Source organism: Gymnogyps californianus, chromosome 2 (assembly GCF_018139145.2).
Source record: "Gymnogyps californianus isolate 813 chromosome 2, ASM1813914v2, whole genome shotgun sequence".
Lineage (NCBI taxonomy): Eukaryota > Metazoa > Chordata > Aves > Accipitriformes > Cathartidae > Gymnogyps > Gymnogyps californianus.
In genome coordinates this window covers 120,594,247-120,609,903 of record NC_059472.1, presented here as the reverse complement: position 1 = coordinate 120,609,903, position 15,657 = coordinate 120,594,247, and the positions used below count along the sequence as shown (strand labels likewise).

The window sequence follows — 15,657 nt, the reverse complement described above, 5'->3', positions numbered from 1 at the left end:
GCCTGTTTCAGCATCACACCTAGGCCTCAGTTTTCTCCAGGCTACCTCAAGAAAACATCCTGGATTTTCACAGTTAAAGAGCTCATCACTTCTTGAGAGGAAACAGAGATAGCAGAAATGTAGCCTTCATAATTTATACTGTTACCACGGGTCACGAGAGTCCTGGCTGTCACAATCAGCTAAATAACCTGTGCATATTACTACTGCAAATGCAGTCAAAGTAATTTAAATACTCTCAGGGGCAAAATATCCCCATCTTTCACTGATCTAGAGAGCATTCCAGCACCTCACATTTCAGATAGCAGCAGTAATTTTCTTATTGCAAACTCAGTGAGGATGGTGACGGTTATGTAGGCTGAATTACTGAGAACACTTGCTGAGTAAATTAAAGACTTAACTCTCTGACAGTGAAAGAAAGGCTATACTTTATCTATACAGACCACAAAATATACCAACCACGTTTGTCATCAGGCTCCTGCTTTGTTTTAACAAGATCCACTTGTCTCCCAGTTATTCCCAGAGCTGACAAGTCAATCACCCCTTTCTGACTGCTGTCATGCAGGTGGCTCTGATCCACTATATTGGCTTTAGCTTTATTTGATTTCAACATAAAGTCTTTCAGTGCTAACAGTTTGTCTTCTTCCTCCTCAGTCATCCCCTATAGAATAAAAGAAAAGACATTATTATTTACTTTTGAACAAGAACACGCATCAAGGCATGAAAATGTAAGAAGCAGTAAGATTAATGACTGGCTCAGAAGTGGAAGGAGAGAACATGTCCCCAGAATTCAAGACAGTCTATCACTCATACGAGACTTTGGGTAAGCTGCTGTAGTATAAGAATGTCTTTCCTCCTCAGGAACAGAGCTAGGAATAGTGAAAGGGCAGAATAGCATTTAATATTGGATCACTGTCTGGTGCGATCTGCTTCGTTGCCACCTAGGCCACGCTTACAGCCCACAAGCCATTGAAAAAAAAAAAAAAAGGAGACAAAAAAACCCTCCACAAACCTCCCCCCTCCCGCCCCAGCTGCAGTCCTTCCTCTTCCCAGTTCTCACTCCTTTGTGTGGGTGATTCTTAGTGTTCCCCTCTTCACATATAAGCCTCACTTTCCAGCTCTGTTTGGCCTCTGCACTGTTACTTGCATGTCTATCTCTTCAACAAATGCATACCCTTCTCTCCAATACACAGCACACATTCTGTAACACTGATACCATCACAGATATGTCAGAAATCTGAGACATACAACTGAAGTCTTTAAAAAGAGGATGTATTTGGGAAATCCAAATGTAAGGTTGCCCTATTTCTGGCAGATCTTTTCAGAATCTTAACTTCTGCACTCTTTGTCCTATAAGCATACACTAAAATCAATGAAGTCAATGGTTTGCAGGATCAGAACCTCAGACTGGGAGTCCATCAGAGCAGCAACTGCAAGGTTAGGGTCTGTGGAGACATACAGAGCCCACAAGTCTCAAGCCTGACTTTCAAAGTACAAATAAAAACCAATCACTTGTGAAAGCAGCTTCTTCAACAGCTGTGCAATGGCAGGGTCCTCTGGGGGTGGGCAGTCAGGGAGAGCACCATTCCTCTTCTTCTGACGCATGTGAAGGTGTCGGAAGAGGCTTGTGATATCCTTTGATCTTAAGACATAATCAAATATGGAACGGCTGACAGGCTCTTTAAGTACACTTAGCAGGACTATTTCTTTATCTATCTGCAATTCAAAAAGAGAGGCCAGTCAACATGGAGGAGGAGGATATCCATATAAACATGGGGAAATCTAGCAGTAAATGCTGTCATCTCATGTCTACAATGTTTGCATTTTTTTTTCCCTAGCCTGAAAGTCAGTAACTGGACAACTACAAATATCAATATAAAATCAATCTCTTCCTCTGAAGGCATGTTCTAAAAACCAGCTTCCAGCTCAGTCCTGAAGAGATGCTTTCAAACTTACAATAACAAAAAATCATGTAAGACTTAAAAATTATTGCACATGATTGTGCCAATAATCTAGATTCAACTTCTCTCCTTTCGTGAAAATAATCTCTTTCCCTGTGTTGGTCATATCAGATTTCCTCTGTTCTCTTTCCCTGTTCTCCCAGCAGTCTCAGAACATTAACTTGACATTGCTAGATGGGATTAAAAATTCTACTACTAGTACAATGGTATTTCAAACTTTGTCTTTGTCCTACATTTACCCTGTAAAAATACCAACTAGAAGAGCTCTTGCCCCATATCAGTCAGATTACTGAGTTTCCTCCTATGTATACAGGGGAATAAGGATGCACAAGCATGTAATTAGGTAATATTCAAAAGCATATTGGGACATTAGGAAACAGTCATAAGAAACTGATGAGTTAAGGCATAATTTAGAATCATTAACTGGGGCAGTCCTTATAAAGATTGTTCATTACTATTAAAACAGGGGGGGGGGGGGGGAAAAATCAAACAAGTTTCTATTCTCCCAGGTGGCGATTCAATGCCTGCGTCCAGAGAACACATCTGGACAAAAAGTCTTGTACGCAATCCAGATTACTTGCAGCCCCAACGTTCCTTTGAGTTTGTACTTTTATTTTAGTACTTGATCTTTGCTATTTCAAAAGTAGGTCTTAAGATGGTGGAGGGGAGGGCAAGCCATATTCATGAAATAGGCCCCCACTTACAGTCCCACAGTTAAATGGCCAAACCTAATTCGGCCCAAAATTATGACATAAATGCTTGTATAAAAGTTAGAATACTCAAAATAATTACTGGGAGATTGTGGGGTTGGGACTGCAATTCTTCCTTCAGAACAGTGTCAGAAGACCTTATTCCTGCAACGTGCTTCTCATAGCTAACTGTCTACATGAAAAACAACTTCAAAATGAGTCCAAAGTGCGGACTTCTTTATTACAGTCCAACTCAATGTTACGCCCTACTTGCTTACTATATTTAGTGTTGCATAGCAAAGAAAAGATTTATACACTAAAATGAAGCAGGAAGTGAACAAGAGAGAAATTTATCAATCAATGCCTAAAACACAGCACAAGGTGTCTAGGGAGACGTAAACAAGGAAAAATATTATTTTAGTGAAGCTACCACCTGCATGGTTTACAAGAAAATATTAAACACGTGATGCACTTTTCAATATAAGTACTGCAACCGTTTCTTATCTATTTAAACATCTGAGAGATGCATTCTACAGGTCAAAGTTATATGCAAAGATGCCTATATGATCATATCACCAGCATCATGCAGGTCATTCCTACACACGTGCTGTTATGAAATGACTTAACTCATTCATGCTGAGCACTCTGCCCTTACCCTTGGCAAAGCACTGAAACACAGCAGTAGCACTGCTGAAATCCCAAGCACAGTAATCGCTACCTAACAGACTGCTCATGTTTTCAGAAGGTCAGGCCCACAGTCAAATGTGTTAGCAAGGCAGGGCTGGAGTACTCAGTCTTGTAGATGAAAGCATAGAACATAGAAACACTTGTTTCACAGACAACTTTTCATGCCTTTCAGACTCCTATGAACTAGCACAATATTGCAAGAGTTTGATTGTAAACAAGGCAGAGAAGGGCTTGAACCAAAGACATACCCGTTGATTTTAGGCTTTGTAAAATGTTCTGCAATTTGCAACAAATTTGACACAACAGTCTTTCAAACATGGAATGCAATGGTCATTCTGTCAATGTCTGCCAGCAGAGATCAAAAAACTCTATCGCCTCTAACCTTAATTGAAAAGAAAAAAAAAAATTCTAATATTCTTATAGCCAGGACCATGGCCAAGACAGACTTAAGTAGTATGACTAGTCAAGATATAGTCACATTAATATTATTTGAAGTATTACCTGTATTATTGGTTGTGTGATAAAAGGATGGAGGTATGGCATTAGCTTGCAGTAGACATCAGCAATATTCAAATACTGTGCTACCACAGTGATAAATCCAACTGCACCGTAACGTATCCAAAGATTAGGATGACACAGGAAAGGTGCTGAAAGAAAATCAGGCTGTTAAAATATATCATTTATATTAAAGAGAGGGGATCATCCTGTATATGGCAGCCTGTGATGTCATTTCCTTCCCCTAGAATTACCCCCAAACTGAGCCTTCACTCCTGCAGAGCACCAAGGTTAAAACACTCATACTGAGAAAATTATTTCATGGACTTCACTGTGCCCGTGCTGCTCAGCTTACTTGCTGTTGCCAAAAAGCATATTCTTCCTATTTATTCATTTCAGTCCCTAATTGTCAACTTCAGATTTGCAAAGGAGACTAATCCAAAAATAAATCTCAACCTTATTCTGGACAATTATGGAGAATCTTAATACCAGTGATTTATTTTTTAGTTTTTAAGTAAATACTTTATTCCTTCCTTCTTCCCCCCTCTTCCTTGAATAGTCACTACTTATATTGTAAGATTATCGGACTCAGAAGTCCATCTCAATTACGTGGGTTTTAAGAAGTTGTAATCAAGAGACTGTATCTAGTCATGAGATATAATCACAGATCATCTGCCCCAAATTCTGAGTGCATTTGAAAAGGCGTAACATTAGGAAGAAGCAGACTACATCTTAAAAGATCAGTTGGTATTTTCTTTTCCATAAATAGCTGGTAAACCTTGGGCATGTCTAAATTAAAATGATAAGCCTGATGAGGAAGGAGAGACCAACTCTGTATTCAAGGTTCTATTGAGTTAAGTGGGTTTTTATGGTGTTAGAAATAGGATGAGAAAGGATCATGTATTGTCTGAAGGACTGGATTCCCCCCTTCCTCAAAGGCTGATGGGTAAGAGTTTGCAAGTTATGTGCCTGATCAACATCCAGAAGCTACCAGGAGTTTTTCTTTATAGGAGGTTGGCATGAAGAACAAGGAAAGATCTTAAAGCAGAAAGTCTTTGGACTAAGTGTTGTTTGCTGCTGTCCTATATAAAATCAGAGAAGATGCTTCCAATTTGTTCCACCAAAATTATTATTTTAGAGTTCTGAGCACTAACATGGTCCAACTAGCAATAGTTCATTAAAACAATTTTGTGTAGATTCTAAAACAGTACTATATGTTTGCATATTGGACAGCTAAGCTGACAGTGAAGCTTTATGTAGTACTAAGATTACCTTGTTTTCCTAGTTAAGAAAAGAATTCTCCAGTATTCCAACTTACCGATATCACAAGCAAACTCATAAATATGGGGCTTTTGCAAGAGCCCTAACTGGCACATACAAGTAAGAGCATTGAGGGCTTTATAAATGACGAATTCTTCAGCATCACTGAGACCTTGCTGAAGCAAAGGTTTCAGTATGGATGAGCTTTGCCAGCCAACGTAAGCAGCAACACCTGAAACATAGAAAGAACACATAAAAATCCAAAATAGCACTTCCTTGCCTTTCCTCACCAAAGTTTAAAATTGCTATCCAACAGAGACATCTCAAAATAGATTAGGAAAAAAGGAAGCTACTTTCCATTCAAAGTTAGACCAATATTCTGAAAACTGTTTGATAAAAGCAGATCCCTGTGCCTGCAGAGATCCTTCCAGATGCCAGGCATAGATGTCAGCACACAGCTGGCCAGCAGAAGTCTGAAACAGCAAGGCAAAATCAGCAGTGCTCCCAAGGGGTGGGGATGCAGTGCATGCATTTGTACATAGAAAGGACAAGTGAGCAACAATAAAAGGTTCTGTTAGCAGGATTCTGTCTTTTAACTTAGCAGTGATTGTAATTTGAGTGTCATTCAGACTCCTGAATACACTGAACTGGATACTGGACTAATTATCAGCAAGGAAAGTCTGTAACGTACATTCACTTAGCCACAAAAGAAAGAATCACTAATAGTCAAAAAGGAACTTCTAGAACAATCTTCTAAAACTCTTCCAGCCTGAAATGACTGCAAGATTTGCTGTTTAGTTAACTAGTCTCAAATTATTTGCCATCATGAAGCCACCTTGACCCTAGTTTCAAAAATAAATCCAATTTTAAAATATATTTCAAAATCTTAGAAAGAAGCCAAGATCAAAAGCAAAATGAAAGTCATTTCTTTGAAGCTGCTGGACAAAAATATATCAACTGCATTGCAGTAAAAGAAACTGCTTTCCTATTCTTCTTCCTTTCCCACGTGAAAACCAGCCACTGGCCACATGAAACTGTCATCTGGAATTCCTTGTTTGGATTAGATAACCCATCTACAATAATTAATCTCTGGCAACGGTCAGGGAGATGGACCTTGTTGGACTTCTGATCTTTCCTCTAGCTTTACATCCATCAAGCTAACGTTCATTCCCACTAAGAATTGGGCAAGTCCCCTGGATCGTTCTCAAGAGAAAAAAAATTAGTTTTTCATTGAATAGCTCAGGCTTATTGTTGCTATCATCATATGTGGTACACAGCATAGACCACAACTGCCTCTGCTTCTAACCCAGTTATTTGGGATTGATAAATACCAGAAAATTCAATGTCTTCCCATCAGAATCGAGATTAAACATAAAATAACTTTATCACTTTTACTCTAGTAAGGTAACAATCAATATACTTGCTCATGCGTTAACATGGGGCTTTGCAACCAGTTGCTAAAAGGAAGAGAGGAAAAAGGGAGAAATAGCACGGGTAGGAGAAATCCCCTCAGTGCCACTGTTACAGAAGGGCATTTGCCCACAGCCACAGGCAGCAGTGCCTGCACATACTTAAACACAAGTTAGACAGCTCAGTTTTAAAGATGTGCAAAAGCTTTAAGTAAAACAGTGTAAAACAAAAATATAAGTTTTGAACTTTATCTGAATTCTTCTGTGGAGGTTTTGAACAGACACTGGGAGAGGAGGAGGAGTTAAAAATATAGGTTATATGTCTTGACTTATACACTTAATTGCCTCACATCTCTCTACATGTCTTTTGCAAGACACCAGGAGACTGTGACCTGTGCTTTGGCTACCCCCATTGCTCCTTCTAAACAAATTCTGACAAGTTATTAGCGTCACAACTTGGCAGGGTTTGCCAGCACAGCATTTTGTGGCTTCTAGTCATAATGGAACGTGTGCCTACCATAATGGCCCTGCTGGAAGTTTGATCATGCTCGTTTTTCTTGCCATGCACCTGAAGTACCATTCTTCCCCCCAGGTACTGCAATGGGAAAGTTTTCTTAACCCGCAAATCCTGAGCACCAGCTCTCAGCAATAGTCATGTGGAATAATTTCCAACGTGCATGGAACATTAGATACACTTAACAGCTGATGTCGTCACTAGTAAGATTTTAAAAATTGTTATTCAGTTTTCTGAGCTAACAAGAATCTTTAAGTAAGGTTTTAAGGCACTTAAATTTTTCAAATTACAATTTTAGCCTATACCAATGCATAGTTTTCATCGTATGAACAGGTCTACTGAAGTTAATGGGACCATGCACACATGTGAAGTGATGCATCTACTAGACAGCTTGCAGAAATCTTAGTATTTATTTGTCATAATTTAGCTTTTTGAGTTAGTGGCTTTAGCAAAGACTCAGAAAAACCCAGCATTTAAAGTTTATTTTTTATGTTAATCTAAGCTACACTTAAATGCCTCAGTCTCATCTGTATTAAATATCTGGACTAAAAGAAAAATATATTTGTATTTACATTGTTTTGTCTTCACTCCCTAAAGAAACATTTACACCCAATAATTCAGCAAAGTCTTTTCCTATAAATTATAGAAATCTTTATAAGAAAGGACTTTTATATAACTGTTAACAGTTTCCAGGATATGCAAAAATTAATTTATTTACATTATTATCTCTCTACTGTGTTTGGCTGAAACCAAACACTTACCAACAATGCTGTCAAAGAAAGCTCCTCGAAGATGCCAGTCATTCTTATCATTTAAGAAAGTGATCATATGAGACAGAAGAACATCATTGGCTTTCTGACGTCCAAAAAAGACACAGAGACGTGTTATTCCATTTTCCATCAGTGTTTGTTTCACAATATTCTCCGGGTCACTTAGCAAAGTCACGACTTTCTGCTGGACCATTTCATGCAAGGCTTGCAACTCTGCAAGAGACAACAGGATGAACATTTGGGCTGGCAAGAAACAATATGTGCATGTGTACTACCTGCTGCCAAAGGAGTTACACTGACAGGTCATCCTGAAGAACACCCGACTCAGTAAGATGGGCAACGTAACAGAACCTCAACAATTCCAACAACTGGCTTACCAAAGACTTCAGACTAAGCATGAGGTGGTGGCAAAGCCAAAGAGTATAGAACTGTGAGACATTCTTACCAGATCAATATATTCTAAACTTGTCATAACTTCAACTAAGATGATCCAGCTCATTATACATATAGGTGAAATGCAGATGTGAAGAAGCATCAGAATGAGTCAGCAGCAACGTTACAACAGTAAACAAAATGCTTCAAGGCAATTCTGGTTTGATATGTTTATTTGACTATCAGTTTCAAAATTTGTGAACTGACAACAGATCAAGAGTACATTTTTAGTTAGGTAGATAGATTGCCTTTATTAAGGATACAGAGAGGAATAAACAATACTTGAAAAAGTGAGTACTTCCAATTTCATTAAATATCAGCAGTTACCCTAACGATACTGATGAAAAATTTGAAGATGACCTTGTCCATGCTTCTACTCCATGATGTAACTAAAAAAATATTTCTATTAAATGGAAATAACAGAATTGTTAATGCACTGGCTATTACTGAAAGCTGTACAAGGGAGGTTCTCAAATAAGTAGCACAAAAATTTCAGTTATTGCTGTCCCAGCTTTGCAGGGGTGATTACCATTTGCCTGCAGTCAGAAGACCAGCTAATTTGCTTTCCATCGTGACTCTGTGTGTCAGTCACATGAAAAAGTTGCCTTCTGGGTTCAAATTTCTCATGCTTGGTTTCTAAAAGGGTAAAAAGAATAGAACTATTCAAACTTCTTTCTTCGTTGTGTTACTTCTTTCATCTCCAAACTATTTTGAGGGATAGGGGACAGTATTTCTTAGAAACACAGCCCATATGATGGGGCTTCCTCTCTCACTCTTCAGCAATTCTGCGCACCCCATGCCTTACGTGAAGGAACTTGAAGGGGATTTTTTATGCTTGGTTTTGGTAGGTTTTTTGTTTTTAAAGTATCATCCTGCAACTAGTTAAGAGATAATTGAAACATGCCTTTTTCCCTACCAAATGGAGTAGGTGTGGGATGTTTACCAACTGTGATTTGTCACAGACTGATCTACTTAGCCCAAAAGAGAAGTGACAGTTTTTAACCACAAACTTCCCAGCTTAGAAGACTTGCCTGGCATTGTTCCGGAAATCTATGCATCACTAAAAGGCACTGGAGCTGACACACAGATCACTTATTACCATCCTTCCTTCCCAAGGGAAAGAAGAAAAGCCATCCTTAGGATTTTAACTCATTCTCTGTGCTACAGTTATGATAGAACAGATGTCACTGCCCAATAGCATCCATACATGCAGCATCTTCAGGCAAAAAGCTAGACAAGAATTGCCAGGCATAGGAACAGAAAAGGAAGAACGACTGAAAAATACAGTACTATGACTATGCTGGAATTTGACAGGCTTTTCAAAGCTAACGCTGCCTGCCACTTCAATGGAAGCGGTATTTGGAATACAGCCATGTTTTTGCAGCTGACTTGTTTATGGGACAGTGAGTGAATCTGGATATGCAACCAGGCAGCCAGCATCACAGTCAAATACCTTGACAACTTTTGGAGAAGAAAAGCGTGCTCATTTATATACTTCTTTGTCTTTCACAATGTTCAGAACAGAGGTGTCTGTTTCTGCATGAAGCTGTAACACACGCTTTGATACTGGTCAAGGCAAAGCATTCTTCCCATTTAATAGGAAGGCTAAGCTTTAAGAGATGAGGAAGATCAGTGCTAATTAGGAGCTTTGGCCCATGATTTGCTATGATAAGCAGGCAAGGTAAGTGGAAGTGACATTACCTGTGTCATAGTTATCACTAGGGTGAGATGTTTCATCCATTTCTTCACCATTCGGTTCATTTTCCATATTCAGATTTTTCAGCTGTACTAACTCCAGAAATCTCAGAGCTGTTTCTGCCAACAGCGCTATGTTTTCTGCAAAGGAAAACATTTTGGTTAAGAACTGTTCTACTTTGCCAATTTACATCAGTCTGATGATCCCCCTGATGAGAGATTATAACCACTGACAATACCAGTCATGATGGGCAAATGGGATTGAAATTACACAACATGCTCTCGTCAACCCACTTCTGTTGACTCTGACCCCAGTGAAGCTACCAAGTACATCAAATCACATGGTAGTTTTGTCGTGTGAACAAGTGGAAAAGTTGTAAGGATATCAAGTGTAACAATGACTAATTTCAGTCTTCTAAAACTAGCCCTAAATACCACCTAATCTCAGGCTAATGACTAAATAACTCGATAGAATTTAAAGGCCAATTAACCTGAATTAACTAACACGCCCACGTGGTAGACTGCAACAAAACAACAACAAACCACCACGCCAGGATCTGTATCCTAGGGAATAACAACAGGGTTACCCTTGAGGGCTGGATTCCACTTTTAAAACATTTGTCCCCATACCTATCCACACGATTTGGCACTGTTCTGCACTGTTTGGAAGCTGCTGAAGCAACTCAGGCTATATTATATGGGTCAGGCCACTGCTGGCACAGGAATAATCCCGTCGAGGCAGAAGACCCACTTAAGCAGCCGTTCTGAGTGTCGTCCAAGACAACAGCAGCATGCCAGTGGAGCCTGTCCAGAGCCCAGATCAAATCCTCTAAGTCACCAGTCTGACCACTTCCAAAAGTGTGCTATAGTAACACAAGTTAACTCAGGCATTAGACTACCTTTAAATATATATATATATATATATTTATTTTGAAAGTTAAAGTGCTTTCTTAAAAGAAAATCTATTTGAAGTCAAGGCAACTTAATCAGACTTAACCATCTACAGTTCAAATAACCTTTTCAAATTTCAGAAAATATTTTAGCTGTACTCAGTTTGAAAATACAGTCAAACCACTGAACACAGAGAAAACCTTTGTGTAAGCAGATGCAACTGGAGTCTATAGGTACTGAGACCTGTAGCCTTTTTGCACTTGCAGAAAAGGAGATTGCATTTTGTTTCTTCTGTTTCAGCTTATTTAACAAGTTCAACTTTATATTAGTTCATTTAAAAATTAATTACGAATAGACTACAATTTTACAAGATTTTTTTTTCTCATCTACAAATAAAAGTGAGGCATGAAAAAATGGTTCCTTCATAAAGCCCTAAATGTGGAAGATCAAGGTGACCAAAAGCAATTGGTTCTATTCATTAACTACACATTGTCTTCAATAATTAATTTTATCAGCTTAGTAAATAAAAGAAAAAAATCACCTGGGACATTTTCAGCTAAATTCTGCATTTATAACTTTAAAAAAACCAAACCAAAACAAAAAAACCCCAAAACACCACACTTAAAAATATGCTAGTCATAGCAAATAAGGGTACATTGTAAATAGCAAATATGGGCATGACTACAAAGCCTATTCCTGAACCAGGCAGAACTCATATATACGAATAACGTATGAAGAAAACATCTGCTATGGTATAAGCCAGTCTATTACATAGCAAATAATGTAATTTCAGCCCCTGAATATCAAATTTCATTTTGTGGGAAAATAACTCTGAAGCGTAGCAACACACTGATGCTTTAAGTTAGCTTCATATTTATTCAGTTCAATCAGGCCACTCTAAGCAAACAATCTGAGCTAATGAAATGTCAATTAAGATAAATTAATAAAAGCAGCAAAGGGTGGGCAAGCTCAGAAAGCCCTGTTCACATACTTAGCTACATAAAGACCGCTTGGACAAGTACTTTTCTTTGTTATGCTCTTGCTTATCCAGGGAATAAAGCCAGGGCTGCTTCCCCGAGCATGAGGCTCTAAACTCTGACTCGTTACCTTTGCTGTGGGCAGACCTGCTGTGTGCTACATCCAGGCCCTAGCCCAAAGCACATGTACTCATTCTGCAAGTTGCTTTTAGATGCAGAACTACAGAGAAGAATGAACGTTAATTTTAAAAAAAGTTAATTCATCTAGCAGAGAGCAAACGCATTTTGTCAACTATTTGAAATGTAATTATTTACTTTGGGTAGAGATCTACACTGGAAACTCATCTGTTAGTATAAGTCAGCTCAGTAATTATTAAGTTGCTGCCACCACCTGCACTAGTTAGCTTAAGTGAATACAGGTGTCTTTACCTGCAGTCATTTCTGAGACTTCTGGGGAGATTTACTGAAACAGAAACAGCAAGCTATGTGATGATTTTGAGCAGAGGAGAAAACAGTTAAGGAAATACAGAAAAGCCCAAGATTTGGAGTTTTTACTGGATTTCCTCTTACCAGCATATGCAAGTCTCACGATGGTGGCTTCATCCTGGGCCAAGTGTGCAATGCCTGGCAGAATGTATTCTGGATAAATGTTAATATCATTGCGTGGCACCTCTTTGACGAGAGCAAGAACTTTAGTTAGTGTCCTCACAGATTCTGCCCTCACCCTGGGCACAGAGTCGTTGCTGAAATGTAACAGATAAGGAGTAATACGATCCAGAAGAATCTCTACACTTAATCTTGGTGCTAAATGAAGAATCAGTTCCAAAGCAGCCAGTTTTGAATCACAGTATTTGAGAGTCTGTAAACAGGAAGTTATCACAGACACTAGAATAACCAGCCCATTCTCTTTTGTCTCTCCCTCGGCTTTCTCTGTGCGATCATGCCCACAGAGATTGTGAATGATGTTGTCCAGATCTTTACGTATGACCAATATACGCTCATCTGCCGATACAAACGTTTCCTTGGCAAACTGGGCCATGTAAGGCTGAAGGAAAGTGTAAAATATTTCAGGAAATGCATTGTTACGCTGCTGTTTCAAATAATCTTCAGCTGCTAAACGTTTATCTGGCTCGCGATGGACCATCTGAGTGACCTTGAGAAAGGCAGAAGTAGGAAGGAGCGGGAGAGAAAGATTAAAGGTTTAGACATTTGTAATACAGGGAAAAAAAAAAATCAACCCAAAACAATAAGCAATTTGTCACCAAAGTAGGTGAAATAAACTACAAACAGACCACACAAATGGTTCTAATGCTGTAGTCCATCCTTACCAGTTCTCTGATACTGTGGTCTTCAATTTTGTTTAGGACTTGATCAGGGGAAAAAAGGCCATTTCTGTAAGCCAAAAGCTGAGATAAATCAAACAAGGGTACACCTTCTGTGAAAAGCTCTGCTATTACACAGCCTGGGGAACAAACAGGGGGAAAAAAAAAAATCAAAGATGTCAGAGGATTATAAACAGACACTTTAACTTTGCTTTCTATATGCAGACAAGAACGAACCCTGTGCGACTCTTAGCTCGATTAAAAATAAGGCAAATGAGTTGCCAAATTAACTTGCAGAAAGGAGATAGCATCTCAAGCTCCAAAAACCAGCTCTTGATCCCTGAAATATCTCCCAAGTATTTTATTTCAAGCATGCCAACAGCAGAGGAGTTTGCAATTAGGAAACATGAGGCAGGGACTTCAGCCACCTGCCAGCTGGAAAATACACCACCAGAAAAGGAACCCACATCACTGTCACGTGGAAGAATAGTGCCAGTAAGTCAGCATGGATCGGGCAGTAGGTCAAAACTAAGCAGCCCCTTTACAGAAGGTAAAGAAATAACCTCTACTTCCACAGTGATGCTGGGAGACAGCACATATTCACTCACACAAGCTCATAAGCACAGTGAGAAATAACATTATTGCCAAACACAGCCCCTCCTGTTGTGTACATGACACACGTTCTCTTCAAAGGTCCCACTCCTGCTGTTTGCTCACAATGGTCAGCATCTTGCTTTATCAGTGGAGTGCCCTGGAAGTCTGGCGATAAGAGCAGCTTGTAAAATGAAGTAACCACTACCTTTAAATACAGATTTTCAATCACTTTAAGGAAAAAAAAAACCAACCACAAAAAAAGGCCAAACTTATGGCTTTCAAACTGCTCAAGACAAGCCCAAGACTCAAGACAGGCTCCCACAGTCAGACTCTATCAAGTATTTGTGAGTGGGACTATGACAGGAGCTTACTCAGTTATCCAACTTCCTGCCTGTGGCGAAAATGAAATAAGAAGGGGCTTCTAAAGCCAATATTGCCAAATTGCCCTGAAAGCTGGCTCAGTCCCCAGGCAGCTGGACCTCAGGTGAACCACTGACTGGTTCCTCCTCTTGGGTCCCATGAGGCATATGCTATGCATCCCCAGAACCTCAGCCACAAGATGATGATGGTCTGTGGCTTGCAGAACCATCTCTTTTGCAGGGCAGAGTAGAGCCATAACAGAAGTTTTTGATTTCCCTCCTCAGATAACATGGTGATGCAATTAAGTTATGTAGCTTACTGTATTGTGTCTGTACTTTTTCTGTGAATGAAGGGTTTGTGGTTGGGTCTTATGCTTAAAATAAGCAAGTTTTTCCACATGCTGTTCTCTAAGCCCACTGTAAAAAAAAAAAAAAAAAAGAACAAAAAACCCCCCTGCAAATAAGCTTTTCTGGACCCCAACACACAGTCATAAACAACACACTGGTCTCTCCTGATGGCTCCAAGTACCTGCGGAAAAGATATCCATTGCACGTTTTAACTCCCCTCTTGTTCGCTGATTGCTATTTGCCAAGTCTACCAAAGGAGTTGAAGGGTCCCGCATGTTCTCCAACTCCGTAGCAAACATACTGCCATCGACGAAGCGCTCGGGAGCTATGTAACACGTTCTCCTCCGTGATGTGTCAAAGAAATAATTGAAATCAGCGGGATTGTCTTCAGGAAGATAAGTTGGTTTAAAACTGGCAAAGTCAGTTAGAAGAACCCAGTTCCAGCTGGTCACCATGATGTTCTCTGTTTTAATGTCCCCGTGGCGGACCCCAGATTTGTGCGCTTGGTCCACCGCAGTAAGGATCTGGAAAGCGATCCACCTTTTTTCAATGTTGTTCAGGAATGGCCTGGTACTAATTCGATCATAAAGGTTGTCCCGTACGTACTGTCTGAAAAGCATCGCAGCCTTCTCGGACAGGGTCGCTTTCTGGAAGGGAAGGCAGTTCTGTGCCGAGTGTAACCTTATCTTCAGCTCCTCCAGCTCTTGCTTGTAGCTCGTGAGGGGTAAGGTCGGATCCTGAATGGCAAACACCTTCACGACCACCAGCCCCTCCCGGTGCTTGGCTCGGGCGACCTTGAAGAAGCGGGTGCTCCCCAGGCTCTTATCGTATTCGAAGTCGTGGATGTCTGAGAAGTAGCTGTCCACCGAGAGGATCTGCGAGGGGGCGATGCCAGCCAGCTGGTTCCCCATGGCGGCACCTCCTCCCGGGCGCAGGCACCGCACCAGGGCTTCTCCCGCGTCAGCCTGGGGGAAAAACACAACGCGTATTTCACACCGGCCGCAGCTACGGGTTCACTCCACTCCCCCCCCCGCTCTCCAGCCCCGCGCAGCGCAGCCCCCGCTCCCCCGGGCCCCCTGCCCCAAGCGGGCCCTGCCGCCGCGGCTCCCGCCCCTCCCCAGGCCCCGCCGCCGGGGCAGCGCTGCGCGGGGCCCGGGCCCAAGGGGAGCGGGGCTCCGCGGCGGCGGGTCCCCCCCTCCGCCCCGCCAAAGCATTCACCGGCACGGCCCGCCCGGCCCAGGCAGAGCCGGGACCCCC

General features: G+C 40.7%; 1 protein-coding gene across 1 annotated transcript in view; it reads right to left on the bottom strand.

The window, feature by feature from the left end:
- The window catches only part of PIK3R4 (phosphoinositide-3-kinase regulatory subunit 4), a 28,150-nt gene extending 12,791 nt beyond the window's left edge, over window positions 1-15,359 (bottom strand). Inside the window, exons 1-9 of the mRNA XM_050892172.1 lie at window positions 14,582-15,359; window positions 13,106-13,239; window positions 12,348-12,930; window positions 9,916-10,050; window positions 7,774-7,995; window positions 5,148-5,321; window positions 3,836-3,981; window positions 1,510-1,713; window positions 457-658 (exon numbers count right to left, since the gene is read on the bottom strand). Coding sequence (XP_050748129.1) covers window positions 457-658; window positions 1,510-1,713; window positions 3,836-3,981; window positions 5,148-5,321; window positions 7,774-7,995; window positions 9,916-10,050; window positions 12,348-12,930; window positions 13,106-13,239; window positions 14,582-15,311 — 2,530 coding nt within the window. The 5' untranslated portion in view covers window positions 15,312-15,359. The remainder of the gene's footprint in view (window positions 1-456; window positions 659-1,509; window positions 1,714-3,835; window positions 3,982-5,147; window positions 5,322-7,773; window positions 7,996-9,915; window positions 10,051-12,347; window positions 12,931-13,105; window positions 13,240-14,581) is intronic.
- Window positions 15,360-15,657: the final 298 nt, after the last annotated feature.